At 36.2% G+C, this 16,617-nt stretch overlaps 1 protein-coding gene across 13 annotated transcripts in view; it reads right to left on the minus strand.

Moving 5' to 3' along the window:
* The window catches only part of DMD (dystrophin), a 2,022,811-nt gene that overhangs the window by 1,307,969 nt on the left and 698,225 nt on the right, over window positions 1–16,617 (minus strand). For all 13 annotated transcript variants that reach the window (XM_047843142.1, XM_047843144.1, XM_047843153.1 and 10 more), the window contains one exon: window positions 13,258–13,438. In XM_047843142.1, the coding sequence (XP_047699098.1) occupies window positions 13,258–13,438 (181 nt within the window). The remainder of the gene's footprint in view (window positions 1–13,257; window positions 13,439–16,617) is intronic.

Here is a 16,617-nt window from a genome sequence, read left to right on the forward strand (position 1 = left end):
CAGCATACTTTCCCTGGTATCTATTTATGTATAAATTACGGAATGAAAAATATATTAAGGAAAGTGTAATTTACGGGTATGTATATGCACTTAAACCATAAGTGTGTGTGTGTATGTGTGTATATACACACATGTGTATATGTATATATATACACACATACACACACACATATATATATATATACACATTTTACATAACTATAATTGTATACATAGTTAAATTGTACCTACATTAAATGAGAGAAAATAAAAATTTTCAGATTTGTCAGATTATAAAAAAGTGATAAGGTAACATGTCCATGGTAGAAGTGTAAAACAGTTAATTTGTAAGTAGTTGTTGTAATATTGCATGTTGCCCCAAACTCAGTAAGTAAGCATCCGCCTATGTACAGATTGAGGGAGGGAAGGAAGAAGGAAGATGATAGATAGAAAGATGCATAAATGCACAGATATACAGATACATAGATAGATACGGTGAGCCATAAATTGAAAGAACCCAATGCTTTGCAGCACAGGCCAGCATAAAATAAAAATCTTTCAAATCTAGAAAAGAGATACATACTGAAACATTCTAAATGATTAAAAATTTGATCAATTTTTACTCTATTAACCAATATAATTCTAGCTATAACTTAGGGAAAAATCATGACCTGATACATTTTCTTTCTGTTTAAACAAAATACGCATTGAGGCAAAGTATGCATTAATTTGCATAATTCAATAAACAATTCACATTATATAAAATCTCCAGTTCCCTTTAAAATCATGAGAAACTAATAAAGATCCAGACCAGCACTACATGTAGACCCTCTTTAGTGCATGCATGGAACATCTTATTCCATATCTGATTCAGAGTGTTTGACTGTATTTCCTCCTTTGCTATCTGGATACTGAGTAAATGCTCTGGGTGTTTCACAGGTAGATTGCATTGGAGGAGCTGGAATTCAAAGAGGACCTACCAACTCCGTAGCTCCTGAACTAGCCACCTTAGCTCCTATGTGTAGGTTCATCACTCAGGAAATACTTGTGTCTGAAGAGCTGTAGTAATTGCTACCCAATGGGTCTGCTATCACACTCAAGTCTGCCTTCTTTCTAAGGGAGGTCCTGATTATCTTCTCCCTTCTTCACCTTCCTTCTATATAATGAAGTGAACCCTGTTCATCTCTGAATTGTTGAGTTTTTTCTGTAAAACTGCTTCTCATCTGTATGCAGGTGCAAGACAAAAAGTCTTCTCAATGAGAGCTAAGCCATACTTCCACTCTATTCTGAGAGAAAGCAGAGGACTCGTAACATGATCAAGAAGTACCTCTGTATCTCCCATGTAAGTTATCTAGCACAAGCAAAAGCCCACACAGTCTAAGATCCTCCCTAGCCTTTCCATGTGTGTTTTCACTTCCTTTAAATCCAGCTCTGTGTTCAGTTTTTGAAAGTGCAAAACTGATTTATGAGGTTACATCATGGCATAAAACTTATCGTTACTGTTTCTTTTTTTCTAGAATTCTCACCCATGGTTCATAGAAGGCCCTCTAGACCGTTCACGTCTCCAGACTCACCTTTCATCACCCTCACCCCCCTGTGCTCCAGGGACACAAAACTTCTCCGATTCTGGCCTTCACCTACTACCCCTAGTCTTATTAATCCCTACTGATCGTCTGGCTTCTGTGTTAAGCACTTCATTCTCTAGGAAATCTTTGCTTACCTTCCCAGCTTGGGTAAGTCTCCTTTAGTTTCAGAGACCTGGCCTAGGCCAGGTCAAGCACTCATCTCAAGCTATAATTATAAAAACGCCAGCTTGATTTTGTGATTAACGGCTGTGATTTTTCCCAGTTTTCAAGTATAATGACAGCAAGAAGCATGTGATTTTAGCTCAGCGATTGATCCCCAATGACCACTATGGTATTATAAAAGGAATCAGTATGTGTTGGATGAGTAACTACAGGTTAGAAAGTGTAACCTTGAGCACACACACAAAAAGAATGCCTTTGCCAGGAACACAGGAGAAAACCAGTATTTGGTGAAGCCTAGATTCTGAACAAGAGGAGAAAGAATTTACCTGGAGAATTTAGACATTCTTCTCATTCCACCCACGGAACCTTCTTAACACTGCATAGCTTAAACTGACTTTATTCCTCGTCTCCTTTCTCACTTCATGGTTTCTAGACAATAGGTAGACTTTCTTTAATTGCATTTTTTTCTGGTATAATTCATTTGTAAATGTACAAATGTACAATGTACACACACGTTTTGGTTTTCTCCTGGAATTCTTTTGTTTTTTTAACGTTTATTTATTTTTGAGACAGAGAGAGACAGAGCATGAATGGGGGAGGGTCAGAGAGAGGGAGACACAGAATCTGAAACAGGCTCCAGGCGCTGAGCTGTCAGCACAGAGCCCGACGCGGGGCTCAAACTCACGGACCGCGAGATCATGACCTGAGCTGAAGTTGGCCGCTTAACCGACTGAGCCACCCAGGTGCCCCATCCTGGAATTCTTTTGACAAACAACAAAATCATGTTCAAAACTGTATCACTTCGGAACAGAACAATAGATAAGGTAACAATTTTTATTATATCCTAATGAGGAATGTTTATATTTCTATGGAAATAGGACCACCACTGCATTAAAAAAAGCTTCTACCTCTCTCTGTGTACACATACATATGAATAAGAGATATATATGTATATATTTAATATTTGTGTATCATTTATTAATTCCTTAAACTATTTATTGAGTGTCCATTTCAGCCTTTGTGATATCCTTTAGGGATACAATAATTTAAAAAACAGAGTCCCTATATTCACTGCCTTCACAGTTTACTCATGCAGCCAGATAATACTCTAATATAGTTTTGATCAGATTGTAATTAATTTTATAAAAGAGACAAAAAGTGCTGTGACAGTAAACAATAAGAACATTACATTTACACTGGGAGCTCATAAAAATTCACTTTTGGGCAAAGATATGAAGGAATAAGAATGAGCTGTGCTAGGGCTTCTGGGAAAATACACAGGGCTCTGAAGTAGGGAATATGGGATGGTTTTCAGGAAATGAAAGGTCAATATGACGTAGAGAGAAAATAAGCATGAATGCAGCTGTAACTAGAAGTAGGCAAAGCCCCCATTTTAAGCAGAGCCTTGTAAGTACCTTTTAACTAAGACCAAAAGCCAATCATTGAATGTATTATATGTAAAGGTGTGACACAGATTTTCTTTAAGAAAAATCTTTCTGGGGGCATCTGGGTGGCTCAGTTGGTCGAGCGTCCAACTCTGGATATCAGCTCAGGATCATGATGTCATAGTTCATGAGACTGAGCCCCTTGTTGGGGCTTGGGATTCTCTCTTTCCCTTCTGCCCCCGATCCCCACAAGTACACAAGTGCTCTCTCTCTCTCGCTCGCTCTCTCTCTCTCTCTCAAAAATAAAGAAATGAACATTGAACAATTGTTAAAAAAGATAAATCCTTCTGGCAGAAACATAGCAAATAGATTTCTCACTGTCAACAATGGATAAAGTGAAGACAAATTAGTGGTCCAGGCAAGAAACCCTGGTAGCTTGAACGAACATGACGACCATTAATAAGAAAAGAAAGTTAGATGTGAGAATGATTTGGGAGATAAAAATGCATGGGGTGGGAGAATGAAGAGCAACAGGAGAGGAAGTGAACGAGGGACAAGGAATATCAAGGACGATTCTGAGGTTTCTGGCTGTGTAGCTCCACAGATGTTGTTCTTGTCCCTGATACTGGAGGAGCCAAAGAGGAAACTGTTGTCAGGTGCAGAATTGCCCACCATGGGTTTATCTTCTTGGGACTCCAAGGGTTTGCAATACCTTAAGATACTTAAATGGAAAGGCAAGGGAATAGATGAGCTTAAGAACCCAGCACTTAGTGGATAGGAGCGGACTGGAGATAAAACTTTTTTGTTTACAACATACAATTAAAGCCAAGGATACCTTTACTTATATAGTTTCCTTCTAGATGTAAAAAAGCATTTGTTATCAAGCATGATTTACCTAGTAGCTGAAAACTGATTATAATGCACACAAATTATCTCATTTAAGCCAGACTTACTTGAGAATACTAGTGAAGGATTCCTAATTCTGTTTCAGATTTAAAAGTAAGAAAAAAAAAATCTGGTGCAAAGGTCAGCTGCACCCAAGGGCAAACTCAGTACAACCTGTTCTACCTATGTGTCAGTGAGATATTTGTGGATGCTGCCCTAGGGACCCCAAAGTAAAAGTAGACCTAGTCCTGTTCCATCTAGGGAAGTTCACTGTCTTCTTTTTATGTAGAAAGAGAGATTAATAACTCAATTGATACTTTTCTCTTGACTGACAGTAATGAGAAAGTAAACATATTTAAAAACCTACTATCTTAAAGGATTACAAGAGTGTTATTAATGTCCTTTGGTCCAGCCCAGATCCCTGAAAGAAAAAAAAAAGGCCTAAGGATTTAGTATTTCCCCAATATTGTTTATAAATATATGACATTCATCTCAAAATAAATATTCTTATGATGGTTTCTACTATTCTTTTGCTAAAGTGCCATTTAAAAAATATAGATACATTCTTAATGTTTCATGATTAGGGAAGCATATTCCACAAAATTAAAGTTAATATAAAGGATTATAGTTTCAGAAGCACCTGTTGTGAATATTGGGAAAGTGAATGTTAAGGGCTACCATGCTGAAATACTGTTTATCTTGAAAGGTACAAAAAAAAAACCATTAATCTCCAGTCCCTTAGTATAGCCATATGAAGGATGGCAATGAAAACGTATGGTCGCATTTACATCTAAAATTGTTGTAGAAGAGTATAAAAAATGTTTTCCACATCTTTTACTTAAAAATCCCTTCTGTTATAGTCAATTGAGTTAAAAATGGAAGGGGTTTCAGAGAAGAGAAAAGGTAAGAAAGGAGAGCAAGGAGAGAACAAAGGAGACAAGGCGAGATTATTTCGTCAAAAAAAAAAAACGTGTGGAATTAAGTGCTTTCTTTTCTGCAATACATGAGTCTATGTCAAAGGGTAAAAAACTTTAACTGAAGAGCAAGATAAACAGGGACATCATCTGAAAATCGGACTTCATCCCCCAGTGTAAGACAGAGCTATCATAATAACACTGAGATCTTAAAACACTAGGTTATATATGGTACTTAAAAAAAATCACAACAATCTCTCTTCAAAATTAAAACAAAAGTACTCAGGGAAAATAAAGGTACTTCACTCTCACACAAAAAAATGGAGTAGAGAGAAGGAATATAGAAATGTGTTATCCACTGCGGTAGCCACTAGCTACACAGGTCCACTGAGCACTGGAAAGGGGAAAGGCGGTTAGTATTAATTTTGATTCTTAAAATGATATTATTTGGATGTGTTGAGATAAAATATTCAGTTAAAATTACCTTCACTTGTTTCTTGTTTAATATGGTTATTAGAAAATTCAAAATTACATATATGGTTCACATGCTATTTCTACTGAATGAGCTTATGTACAAGCTGCAGGAAGTCATTCATTTGGGGAAGGAAAGAGAACATGTATGTTAGTGGTCTGTCAATACTGACAGCATTTTAAAACATTGAAACATCTGCTATGAATACGAAGTTGACTCTAACTTGAATTTCTCATCATTTGTAAGCAGAAATTAGTGATGACTTAATATAGGATGTGTGTGTGTGTGTGTGTGTATGTGTAGAAACTTAACTAACAGCACTTTCTACTTCTTTGATAAATCTTTTTTGAGAAATGCTCATATTGAAGCTATCCAACTTTCCCCCATCCCTCACAGTTAATTACAATGGCACCAAACAGTATAATCAACAAAGAGCCTTTTCTGCAACTCCAAACGTTATGAAACGAGACAAACCATGGCACAGAGCAATTATTTCTTTACACTGTGAACACTGGCAGAAGATGTCCAGAAAGAAGCGGGGATGCACAGTACAGGATGATTAACATACTAGAAATTATCCCTCAGAGACTGAGACAAGGAAGAAATTCTGAATGTGGAGACTTGAATTTCCAATGCTGACACAAAAGCGAACACCTTAGCTTGACACTCACTCAAGGACCTTTGTGGTCACAATTCAATCAACTGCTCAGCCCAAATGCCCATCATCAAAAATCCTCCAGCCACAATCTAGCATCATGCTTCTGCCCCTCCTTCTGCTACTCAGGCTCCAGGCCCACGAAGGCCCTCAGGACACTGATAGGAGCAAAATAGACGGGTTTATGAGAATTGTATCTAAGGCCACCTTAAAAAGTTTTTGAAAAGTCAGGTCTCCAATCAATCAACTGAAATCTCTGTCTTTTTCATAAGCATTGTCTAGTATCCACTGCTGGAATAACTAATTCCTTCTCCACTTTTAATCACAATTTTCTACCCAAGCTTATCTAAGTATAAACTACTATACCACTCAACTATTGATTACAAATTAGGTTTTGCAGGTTTTTGGGGTTTTTTTTTTGCTGCATTTCCCCCTTTCCACATTATTTTCAAAAACTAGGCCCTATCTTAAGAACTTCTATTAAATAATTTCCTAAAATACATATATTTTTTTTTTATGCTCTACTTGGCATTTAGCATACGTTCCTAGTATTCTCCCAGTCAAGGAATGATTCTTATACCTCAGGGGATGAAGCACAGATCTAGCTTAACTACTAAGCAAGTCTGTTATGCTTGAAGTTGACGGTATCAGTGAAGAGAACAAAAAAGGCCATTTCCAATTTTTTTCTTGATTTTTTATGGAGTTAAAGAGCAAAGCCATATAGACTGTGTTTCTTAGAATAAAACAATTCCTTACTTAGATATAAGATAATATTAGGTAAATTTTCTGACCTGCAAGCTAGAAAAGTTAGGTCAAGACAACTTTTGCTTCCCTTCCTTGTCTCAGCATCTTAACATTGGATCCACATCTTAGCAGGGACTAACAACAGTGTTTGAAATTATGGCCATTGAGAACATTCTTTGCTGGCTGGCCTAAAATTTTCCTCTATTATCCCTACAGGAGGCACAAGTTACTCCCTATAATTTTATAAGAGTGTTCCTTACCACACCTCCCCAGATCACCACCTCTTCTAAGGCTGCCTCCACTTTTCTTTATGTTCCCTACCACAACTCTGGTCTAAGGTTAGGTTTAGATAGGTGCAATTTCCCGTCTCGCTGCTTCCATTCAAATCCTTCTATTCATTTCTCACAAACCAGCTAGAGGCTAATATACCAGTTAGATCTTTCAAAATTATCAATCAGATTACTGAATTCCCTCAAGTGAAATTCTTTTAGAAGTTTCAACTGGTGGCACACCTGGGTGGCTCAGTAGGTTAAGTGTCTGACTTTGGCTCAGGTCATAATCTCACAGTTCGTGAGTTCGAGCCCCGCGTTGGGCTCTGTGCTGACAGCTCGGAGCCTGGAGCCTGCTTCAGATTCTGTGTCTCCCTCTCTCTCTGCCCCATCCAGCTCACACTCTGTCTCTGTCTCTCTCAAAAATAAATAAGCATTAAAGAAAAAAAAGAAGTTTCCACAGGTTTTAAAAGAAAACCCAGGGGCGCCTGGGTAGCTCAGTTGGGTAAGCACCCAACTCTTGGTTTCAGCTCCAGTCATGATCTCATGGTTCGGTTCATGGGTTTGAGCCTTGCATCGGGCTGTGCGGTAACAGGTGAAGCCAGCTTGGCATTTTCTCTCTCTCTCCCTCTCTGCCCCTCCCCACCTCACACTGTCTCTGTCTCTCTCAAAAAGAAAAAAAAAAACAAAAACCAAGTTTACACAGAAGTCTAGACGGACCTTCATGAACTCAACCCTCATTTTACCCTCACCTTCCTGTAATTTGCTAGTCTCCAGTCCTCCTGGCCCCTCCTTTCTGTCTCTTGGACATGTCAAGCACTTCTTCTCCACCTTGCCACATCTGTACCTTCCTCCGGATCATCACACAGCTGGTACCTGCACGTGCCGCAGGTTGAGGTCAAACTGTCCTCTACCAGAATAATGTTGCCTAAGTGAGGTTAATCTGTGATAACATAATTTACATATTAACTTGTTTATTCCCTTTATTTCTGTAAGCTCCAAGAGGATATAAACCTTGCTCTTGATTTTCTCCACTAAATACCTAGTGCCCAATACTTCTGTGGCACACAGCAGGTGTTCAACAACACTTACTGAATTAGTGAGTGAGTGCACAAAACAGTGTTGTGCCAAACAATTACCAGATTAGTGCAATCCCTATAAAAATCCAAGTGGCATAAAAAACAAACCTAAAGTTAATATGAAACCATAAAACACCACAAATAACCAAAACAATCTTGAGAAAGAAAAAGCTGGAAGCATCATACTTTCTGATTTCAAAACATATTACAAAGCTAAAGTTATTAAAACAGTGAGGTACTGGCATAAAGACAGACATATAGTCAGGAATAAAAGAGAGAGCCCATAAATAAACCCACACGCATGTGGTTAACTGATCTCTGACAAAGTGCCAAGAACAGTAAAGGATGGTCTCTTCATAGGATTGTACTAGGAAAACTGGATATACACATGCAAAAGAACAAAGTTAGACCCTTATCTTACAATATATATAAAAATCAACTTGAAATACATTAAAGATTCAACTGAAACATGGCAACCACAGGGGCGCCTGGGTGGCTCAGTCGGTTGGGCATCCGACTTTGGCTCAGGCGACGATCTCACCACTCCCAAGTTCAAGCCCTGTGTCAGGCTCTGTGCTGACAGCTCGGAGCTTGGAACCTGTTTAAGATTCCGTGTCTCCCAGTCCCTCTGTCCCTTTCCCGCTTGCACTCTGTGTGTCTTTCTCTCTCAAAAATAAATGAACATAAAAAAATTGCAACCACAAAACTCGTAGAATGAAACACAAAAGGAAAGCTTCATAACACTGGTCTTAAAATGATTTCTTGGATTTGACCTAAAAAGCACAGGTGACACAAGTAAAAATACACAAATGGGACTACATGAAACTAAAAAGCTTCTATACAACAAAAGAAACAATTAACAGGATAAAACAGCAACCTACAGAATGGTAGAAAATATCTGCAAACCATGTAACTGATAAGAGGTTAATATCTAAAATGTATAATAAACTCCTACAACTCAAAAGGAAAAAATAACCAGACCCCCCCCCAAAAAAAAACAGGCAAAGGATTCAAATAGACATTTCTCCAAAGACGACGTACAAATGAACAACAAATATATGAAAAGCTGCTCAGCAACACTAATTATAAATATGCATATCAAAACCACAATGACATATCACCCTGCACTTGTCGGGTGGCTAGTATCAAAAAGAAACAAAAAAAATAACAAGTAGGTCTGGGAATGTGGAAAAATTGGCACCTTCCACCATTTGTGGAGATGTGAAATGGTGCAACTGCTATAGGAAACGGTATAAAGGTTTCTCAAGAAAATTAAAAATAGGACTACCGTACAATTCAGCACTGCCACTTCTGGGTTCATATCCCAAACAACTGAAATCAGGTTCCTGAAGAGATATCTATAGTGTAATGTTCACTGCAGCATTATTCACAACAGCCAAGATATGGAAAGAAACTAAATGTCCACTGATGGGTAAATGGATCAAGGAAAAGTGGTATACATACGACAGAATATTATTCACCCTGAAACCATAAGAAACTCCTGCTATATGTGACAAAAGGGAAGAACTTAGAATACATTATGCTAAATGAAAGAAACCAGTCAGAGGAAGACAAACACCACATGATTCCACTTATATGAGATATGTGATATAGTCCAACTCCTAGAGGCATAGAATAGCATGGCAGTTGCCCAGGGCTAGAGGGAAGGGGAATTATGGAGTTACTGTTTGTCAGGTATAAAATTTTAGTCATTCAAGAGTTAATTTCTAGGAACTGTGTAACAACACTGTGCCTGCCTATAGTCACTAGCCTTTGTGCTTACAAATTTGTGAAGAGTGTAGATCTCCCGTTACATGTGATTACCATGTTTTTAAACAAAACAAAAAGACAATATTGTGCTAGAAATCTATGGTTACAGAAGAGAAGAAAATTCTTGTGAAGTTTAAGGCAAAACGAAAACAAAAACAAAAACAAAAACACTTGTTTTGTCATAGCTAGCGTAGTCGCTTTCTCCATTTTCTGCAAAACTAAACAAACTAATAATTACTTGCCTGACATGATTATAGTTCACAATTGAAATAAATTCAAACTCTATTACAAACTGTTTTCATACTTACATGTAGAAAGTACATTTAAAATCTTTCTTGTTAAAATAAGAGACGACTATAACAAGCCATGTGCTATTTTCTTATATCGATCTAGATTAGAGCATGCTTCTTTCTGGTTTGCAGTTTCTGGAAAGGGTTTGTAGCAAATGTTTTGGGAGACAATTTTACTCTCTCAACCTTCTAGCCCTAGGCCATCATTAATCTACCCTCTGTATCTTCGGGTGTGTCAGTTAGGGACCTTTCCTACAAATACAATCATAGAATATATAATTATACATATTATATGTTATATATCATAGATTATATATATATGGCCTCTTCTAGCTGGCTTGTTTCTTCAGTATGTTTTTAAGGTTCACCTATGCTCTACCAAGTATCAGTGCTTCATTACATCTTATTATTAACATTTCATTGTATGGAGAGGCCCATTTTCTTTCTTTGCTCATGAGTTGATGGGCACTTGAGCTGCTTCCCCTTTTTCGTTATCATGAATAATCGTGCCATGAACATCCAGGTGTACTTGTGCCCATCAACTATCCATCCTCTCCGTTATTCAAGATCTATTAGGTCACCTGTGACATACGGATAATAAAATATTCTCAAAGGGTTGCTCTGTGAGGACTAAGAAAGCTAATTTATATGAAAGGTATTTGTAGACTGAAAATTACTATGAATATATCTTTTCATATAGTGTTTCCAGTTACCCAGCAACAATTACTTAGACCAATTTTCCTCACCACTCAAAGTACATTTAAGAAGTCAAGTTTTAGTTTCATTGTGAGAACACTAGTAAAGAAAAAAAAAAATGAAAGAAGAGATGAAAGTCTGAATGGATTCCCACCCCTTGTGGTAGTTCTTATTTGCTGAATAGTTAACGTGCTCAAAGTACTATGGAGTAATACAAGAAATCAGGTTTTCTCCCCCGCGCCAGTTTGGGGGTGAAACATACATATACATACATATAATTCTTTGGAAATAATTATTAACTAACAACTGAACTATAATATGACTTGAAATGGTGAACTTTTTACTTACCATTTACATAAAGGTATATAATATTATATATTAATACACAGTAAAGTTATATATATACATTTATAATTTATACATGCAAAAATAAGATATATAATTCAATTATAATTGAATATAATTATATATGATTACGTGTTATTTATATATAGAATACATATATAACATAAACTTTATATATATTTTTATATACTTATAATTTATAATTTATATAATTTATAATTCATATATATAATCCCTATTTAGTTAGTAATTATTAATTATCATGACAAACTTTCCAAAAGAGTGGCTAAAATTGGCAGAGATGTTTCGGTAAATAAAGTGTAAGGGAGGGCATTTTATTTATAAATAAATGGAGTGAAAATTTTTGGCCGTTTTATAAACGATCATCATATTATGAAAGATAAAAGAGAAGACATGATAATACAGCTGTATAGATTGATGGTTCTATGGATAGAGAGTAAGTATTATTCCATACTTATATTGGAATATCATAGTTGAATCTCAGGTATCAACAAACATTAATATTCTGAACATTTTTAAAATGAACAGAAAAAATGTGGAGCTTTAACATAATTAAGAGGGTACGGGTAAATTAAAATAATTTCCTGCTGAATAAGCTCTTTTGCCCAGCAGTCACAGTATAGCCATTAATCTGTATTTGATTTTAAGGGAGACTTGCAGATTTTATGACAAGAAAGATGCGTTATTGTTAAATAGGTCACTGTTTGAAAATTTAGGACAGTCATAATCTTTTCTTTCCCCTTTTGATTTATAGATACCCAGCAACAAGTATACTGAAATCCACTAGAGGGAGCTGACGTCACTGTAAAGTTGCATTAACTGATGCCCTACTAGGAAAACAAATCCCTCAGCCAAATGACTTTAAAGGAAAAGAACAAAACAAAACAAAAAAGCATATGCATCTATCATTGGCTTTATTCAGTTCATTCCATGACCTCACCAAGAAATAAAAATTAAAAAACCAGGAAAATAGGGAAAGCTTTACGTGTATCACGACATTGATTTTAGAAATGTTACCATGTGGTAAATTCTTTGGATACTGGCAAAGAAAAGTAGTCAAAAAATATGTTTTCCAACTAATTAAAGTTTTAGTAGAAAACAAATACATGTTCTGCGCCTCTCGTAACAAATTTGGTGAAGACATTTTTCAAAATATTTTTATCTTAATGCCTTAAAATCCAATTTTACTCTATAATCTTCTGTATGCACATTATGTACACAGGCATGTATGCGTATGGTGAACGAAAAACTCATTTACTAATGCTTGGCAGTGTTCATAAACCAGTCTGCCAAAGGAATTTTTGTCTTAAGAATTAAGCTGATTAGTAGGGCTATTTTGGACCAGATATTATGTATTAATAGCATTAGAGGAAATTGATGAGAATCAAAAGAGACATCTTGAAAACTGTGCTAGTCAAATGGTAGGAATCCGTGTAACTTCTCCACTCTGAGGTTGTATCTTACTATTAAATGAGAAAATGAGGAAACCGCATAGTTACATAGTTTTAATAGTAAAATGCAGCCCTAAGAATAATTTGTTCTTGGCAGAATTTCAGTTGCTACATGCTTGTTACGGCTATAATAGTCTGCATATAAACTGGATAGAAGTATTAGTAAGATGCCTAGCTAAATATCCTCGTACAAAGCAAACGGGATATAATGAAAAGCCACCAAGAGGGCTCCAACTGTTCTTTTATTTCCTCCACTGTTCAAAATATTTGACTGTAAAATTTGCAACCCACCAAGGAGATATTAATGCCTATATAAAACATATATTTTATTTGTTCCTCGAAGTCATGAAATTATTATGGTAGGTGAGGGGGAGAAATGGAAATATAACACATATGTTTTCCAACAACAGTATCTTATTACCTGTTACTACAGACTGTAGGGACGATGCATTCCTTTGACAGAAATTATTCTTTCACATCAGCACCTTCTCTTTTTCCAACAAGTACCAAATTAGGGAAATACCAAGTTAGCCATTTCAAGTATTTTTACTTACTTGTCTGTAGCTCTTTTTCTCTGGCCTGCACATCAGCAAAGACTTGGTTAAAATGATTTGTAAAGGCCACAAAGTCTGCATCCAGGAACATTGGCCCTTGTCCTTTCTCTTTCAGGGCTATGCTTTGAATTTTTAATCGCTCGATTTGAGGCTGAAGAACTGAAAGCCGGTTGACTTCATCCTGTACCATAATATAGAGCATTAAAATAAATACAACTTTTACTTTGCATAGATTACATTTGTGCAAAGAAAGGTGTTAAAAGGCAGCGATGCAAGCTTAGCTTAATGCCCTTATCAAAAAATTGATAAGAAGTATCCATGACAGTTTAGGCAAGTCTCTAGCTCAGGGCATCAATTTAAGAATACCTTGGCTCTTCATTCCATAGATAGCATCGTATATAACTGTCTTTAAATTTCAAAAGGACATCATTTACAGCATTAATAGGCATGAATATATACTTGAAAAGTACTATGAATGACCTTATATCCTTTCAATAAATCAGGCGTGAATGTCCTCTGCACCCCTCTTATCTCAAAATTATGTCCCTTTGCTTCAAATTCTAAGCGTGTTTAACGAACAGTTTTCTTTAAATTCACTTGTGAAGACTATAAATTAGACATATCTACATACATACCTACTACATTAAATTACAAATATATCTTTATATACTGCTATCACCTAGATTCTATAATCTATGTAATACTTATATAAACACACAAATATTTATGCCTGAAATGATCTCTTATTTGGTCTCATTACTTCTCCTGACTGAACAGGCAATGACCATTGTTTCAATTAGGGTGAGAGTTTGCTCTGCTTTTCTTTTCTTGTCCTGGCATAATTGCTTTTTTGATTTTCATATTTATTTATTTTTGAGAAAGAGAGAGAGACAGGGCAGAAGCAAGGGAGGACAGAGACAGGGAGAGGCACAGAATGTGAAGCAGGCTCCAGGCTCTGAGCTGTCAGCACAGAGCCCGACGCAGGGCTCGAGCTCACAAACCGTGAGATCATGACCTGAGCCGAAGTCGGCCACTTAACCGACCGAGCCACCCAGGCACCCCATCCTGCCATAATTGTTAATACCCCCTTTCACTCTCAAAGAGTACCCCCCGTTTGTGTGATAAAGTCACATGGACACACCACTGTGCTGTGTAATACAGTAGCCACTAGTTATATGTGGCTACTGAACACCTGAAATGTGGCCAGTCCAAATTCAGATATGATGTCATTGTAAAACACAATGAATTTTGATATATATATGTATATACGTATATGTGTGTATATATGTATATATGTATATGTGTGTATATGTGTATATATGCATATGTGTGTATATATATATGTGTGTATATATATATAATCTGAATTCAAACAGAATTTCTAAATGTTCTTTATTTAAGTATTATTACCATGGTTGCTTACTTATAATTCTCACCTATGCTACCTTTAGAAAAAAGTACTTCAGGATTGCGTACCATTTAAAATGTAAGAAACACGACAATTAAAATTTGAAATTTTGATCACAAGACAATTAGAAGGAGGGGAAAATAAAAAGAATTACAGTAATTATGAACTAAATATAAATCTGAGCTTCCTGGAAGTCAAAATGAAAAGGAAAAAAAAAGAAAAAGTTATTTTTTGGAGGCATTCACGTTGTTTTGGAGAAAGTAACTTTTTTATTAGGATTGAGTAAGATAAATTTATCACAAAGATCCTTTCATAGTTGCAAGACTCTCTAATGGGCGCTGTCACTTGTTCTGATTTTTAGAAGATACAAAGATAACTTTCAAAGGAATATTGTCACGTGGTTTTAACAGTAAGAGTTGATTCAGGTAGGTTAATCTCTGACAATCAAATTCTTTTGGTAGGTGAAGATGAAAGCCATTTATGTAAATGGGGAGGGGACTCATCTCTTCCATTCCAGTATAAACCCTCTCAATCAAGGGCTAGAAGGCAGGCACATATCATATCCATGGATGAATAGGACAAGAGATAAAGGGTAATACTCTGTGTTTTTGATTATAGAACTGAAGGCATGCACTTTGTACACTTGGCTTACAAATGGCAGCATTGGCATCTGCTGTGAAACATTTAAGAACCTGATTTACATTTGGCCAGATGGAGGGCCTTCATTCTTCCTGTTTAGGGGGCTATCGAAGGAGCCTACAGTATAGTAAAGTGTGTTCTGAAAAACAAAGGAACTTTGAAACTAATAAAACATTTGGGCAACTGTTCAGTTGAGACCTTAAAGTTCTCAGAGTAAATCATAGGAGAGATCATTTTGACCTGAAATATTTAACATTTAAAAGATGTTAACAATTACTTATTATTCTCATAAAAAGGGCCTTAATCTGGTGAGTCCTCCTGAGTAAGACATCTTCCCTGAGTCTGCTTATCCTTTAAAATTTTGTGTTTATCTGATGGAAAAACTTTTTTATTTTTCTTGGGAAAGGGTCCATGGATGTTTTGCAATTCCCAAAGGGCTCTCTAACCCCCAACAAATTAAGAACCAGTTCTTGTAAGCATTATATTTGGAGCTAGTACTTCAGTCTGATCTTAGAAAACATCTCCAAGTAACAGAATGCACTGGCAAACAAGATAGAATCATTTATTCAACTACCATTAATCACAGCCAAATAGTATAATTTTAACTGTTGTGTGAATGACATTGAGCTTATCCTGCTCAATATTTTACCTAAGGTGATTCATCAAATTAAGAGAAACCAAAGGTGCATAGAGAAGGAGTTTGGAACCTTGTGGATGAATGCAGAAAAAAGAAATAATTTCACTTAGGATGACTTCCTTAACCTGGAGACAATATTTAAGATTTGTAACCACCAATGATCTCAATTTGCTCCTTGGATAAAGACCAAGGTCCTAGCAGGCCCTTAGAGTCCTTGCTTGTCTCCTCTAAGCCTGTCTTTTAGCCTTCATCTTTCATCTTTTCTCCACCCCTCACCCATCTATGCCCAGCATTCAGAATAGCCCTCTTCCAGTTCATTGTACATTTTATGGTTATTTTTTTGTATCTGAATCTCAAGAAACAGGTTAAGGTAATAGCATCAGATTTTATTGCAAGAAATAATGTAGGTGGAATATTCCACTGTAAAGATTCATGATTTCTATTAACAGCAAAATGTGTTTAAGTATAAAAATTCCCTAGATTTACTCATTTGCATAAAAAAGCTAAATGTCTTTCTGTCCTATATTCTTTATCTAAAAATGTATTTCCCGAGTTTAATAATTTCCTAGTAAAGTTGTAGGTCCGATATATGAAGAAGAATCATCAAGTCCTTCAACTGTTTTTACTTCATACTAGCTCTGAATTTCCTGTCACTTCCTGGGTTCAACAACACCTC

Source organism: Prionailurus viverrinus, chromosome X, assembly GCF_022837055.1.
Source record: "Prionailurus viverrinus isolate Anna chromosome X, UM_Priviv_1.0, whole genome shotgun sequence".
Classification (NCBI taxonomy): Eukaryota; Metazoa; Chordata; class Mammalia; order Carnivora; family Felidae; genus Prionailurus; species Prionailurus viverrinus.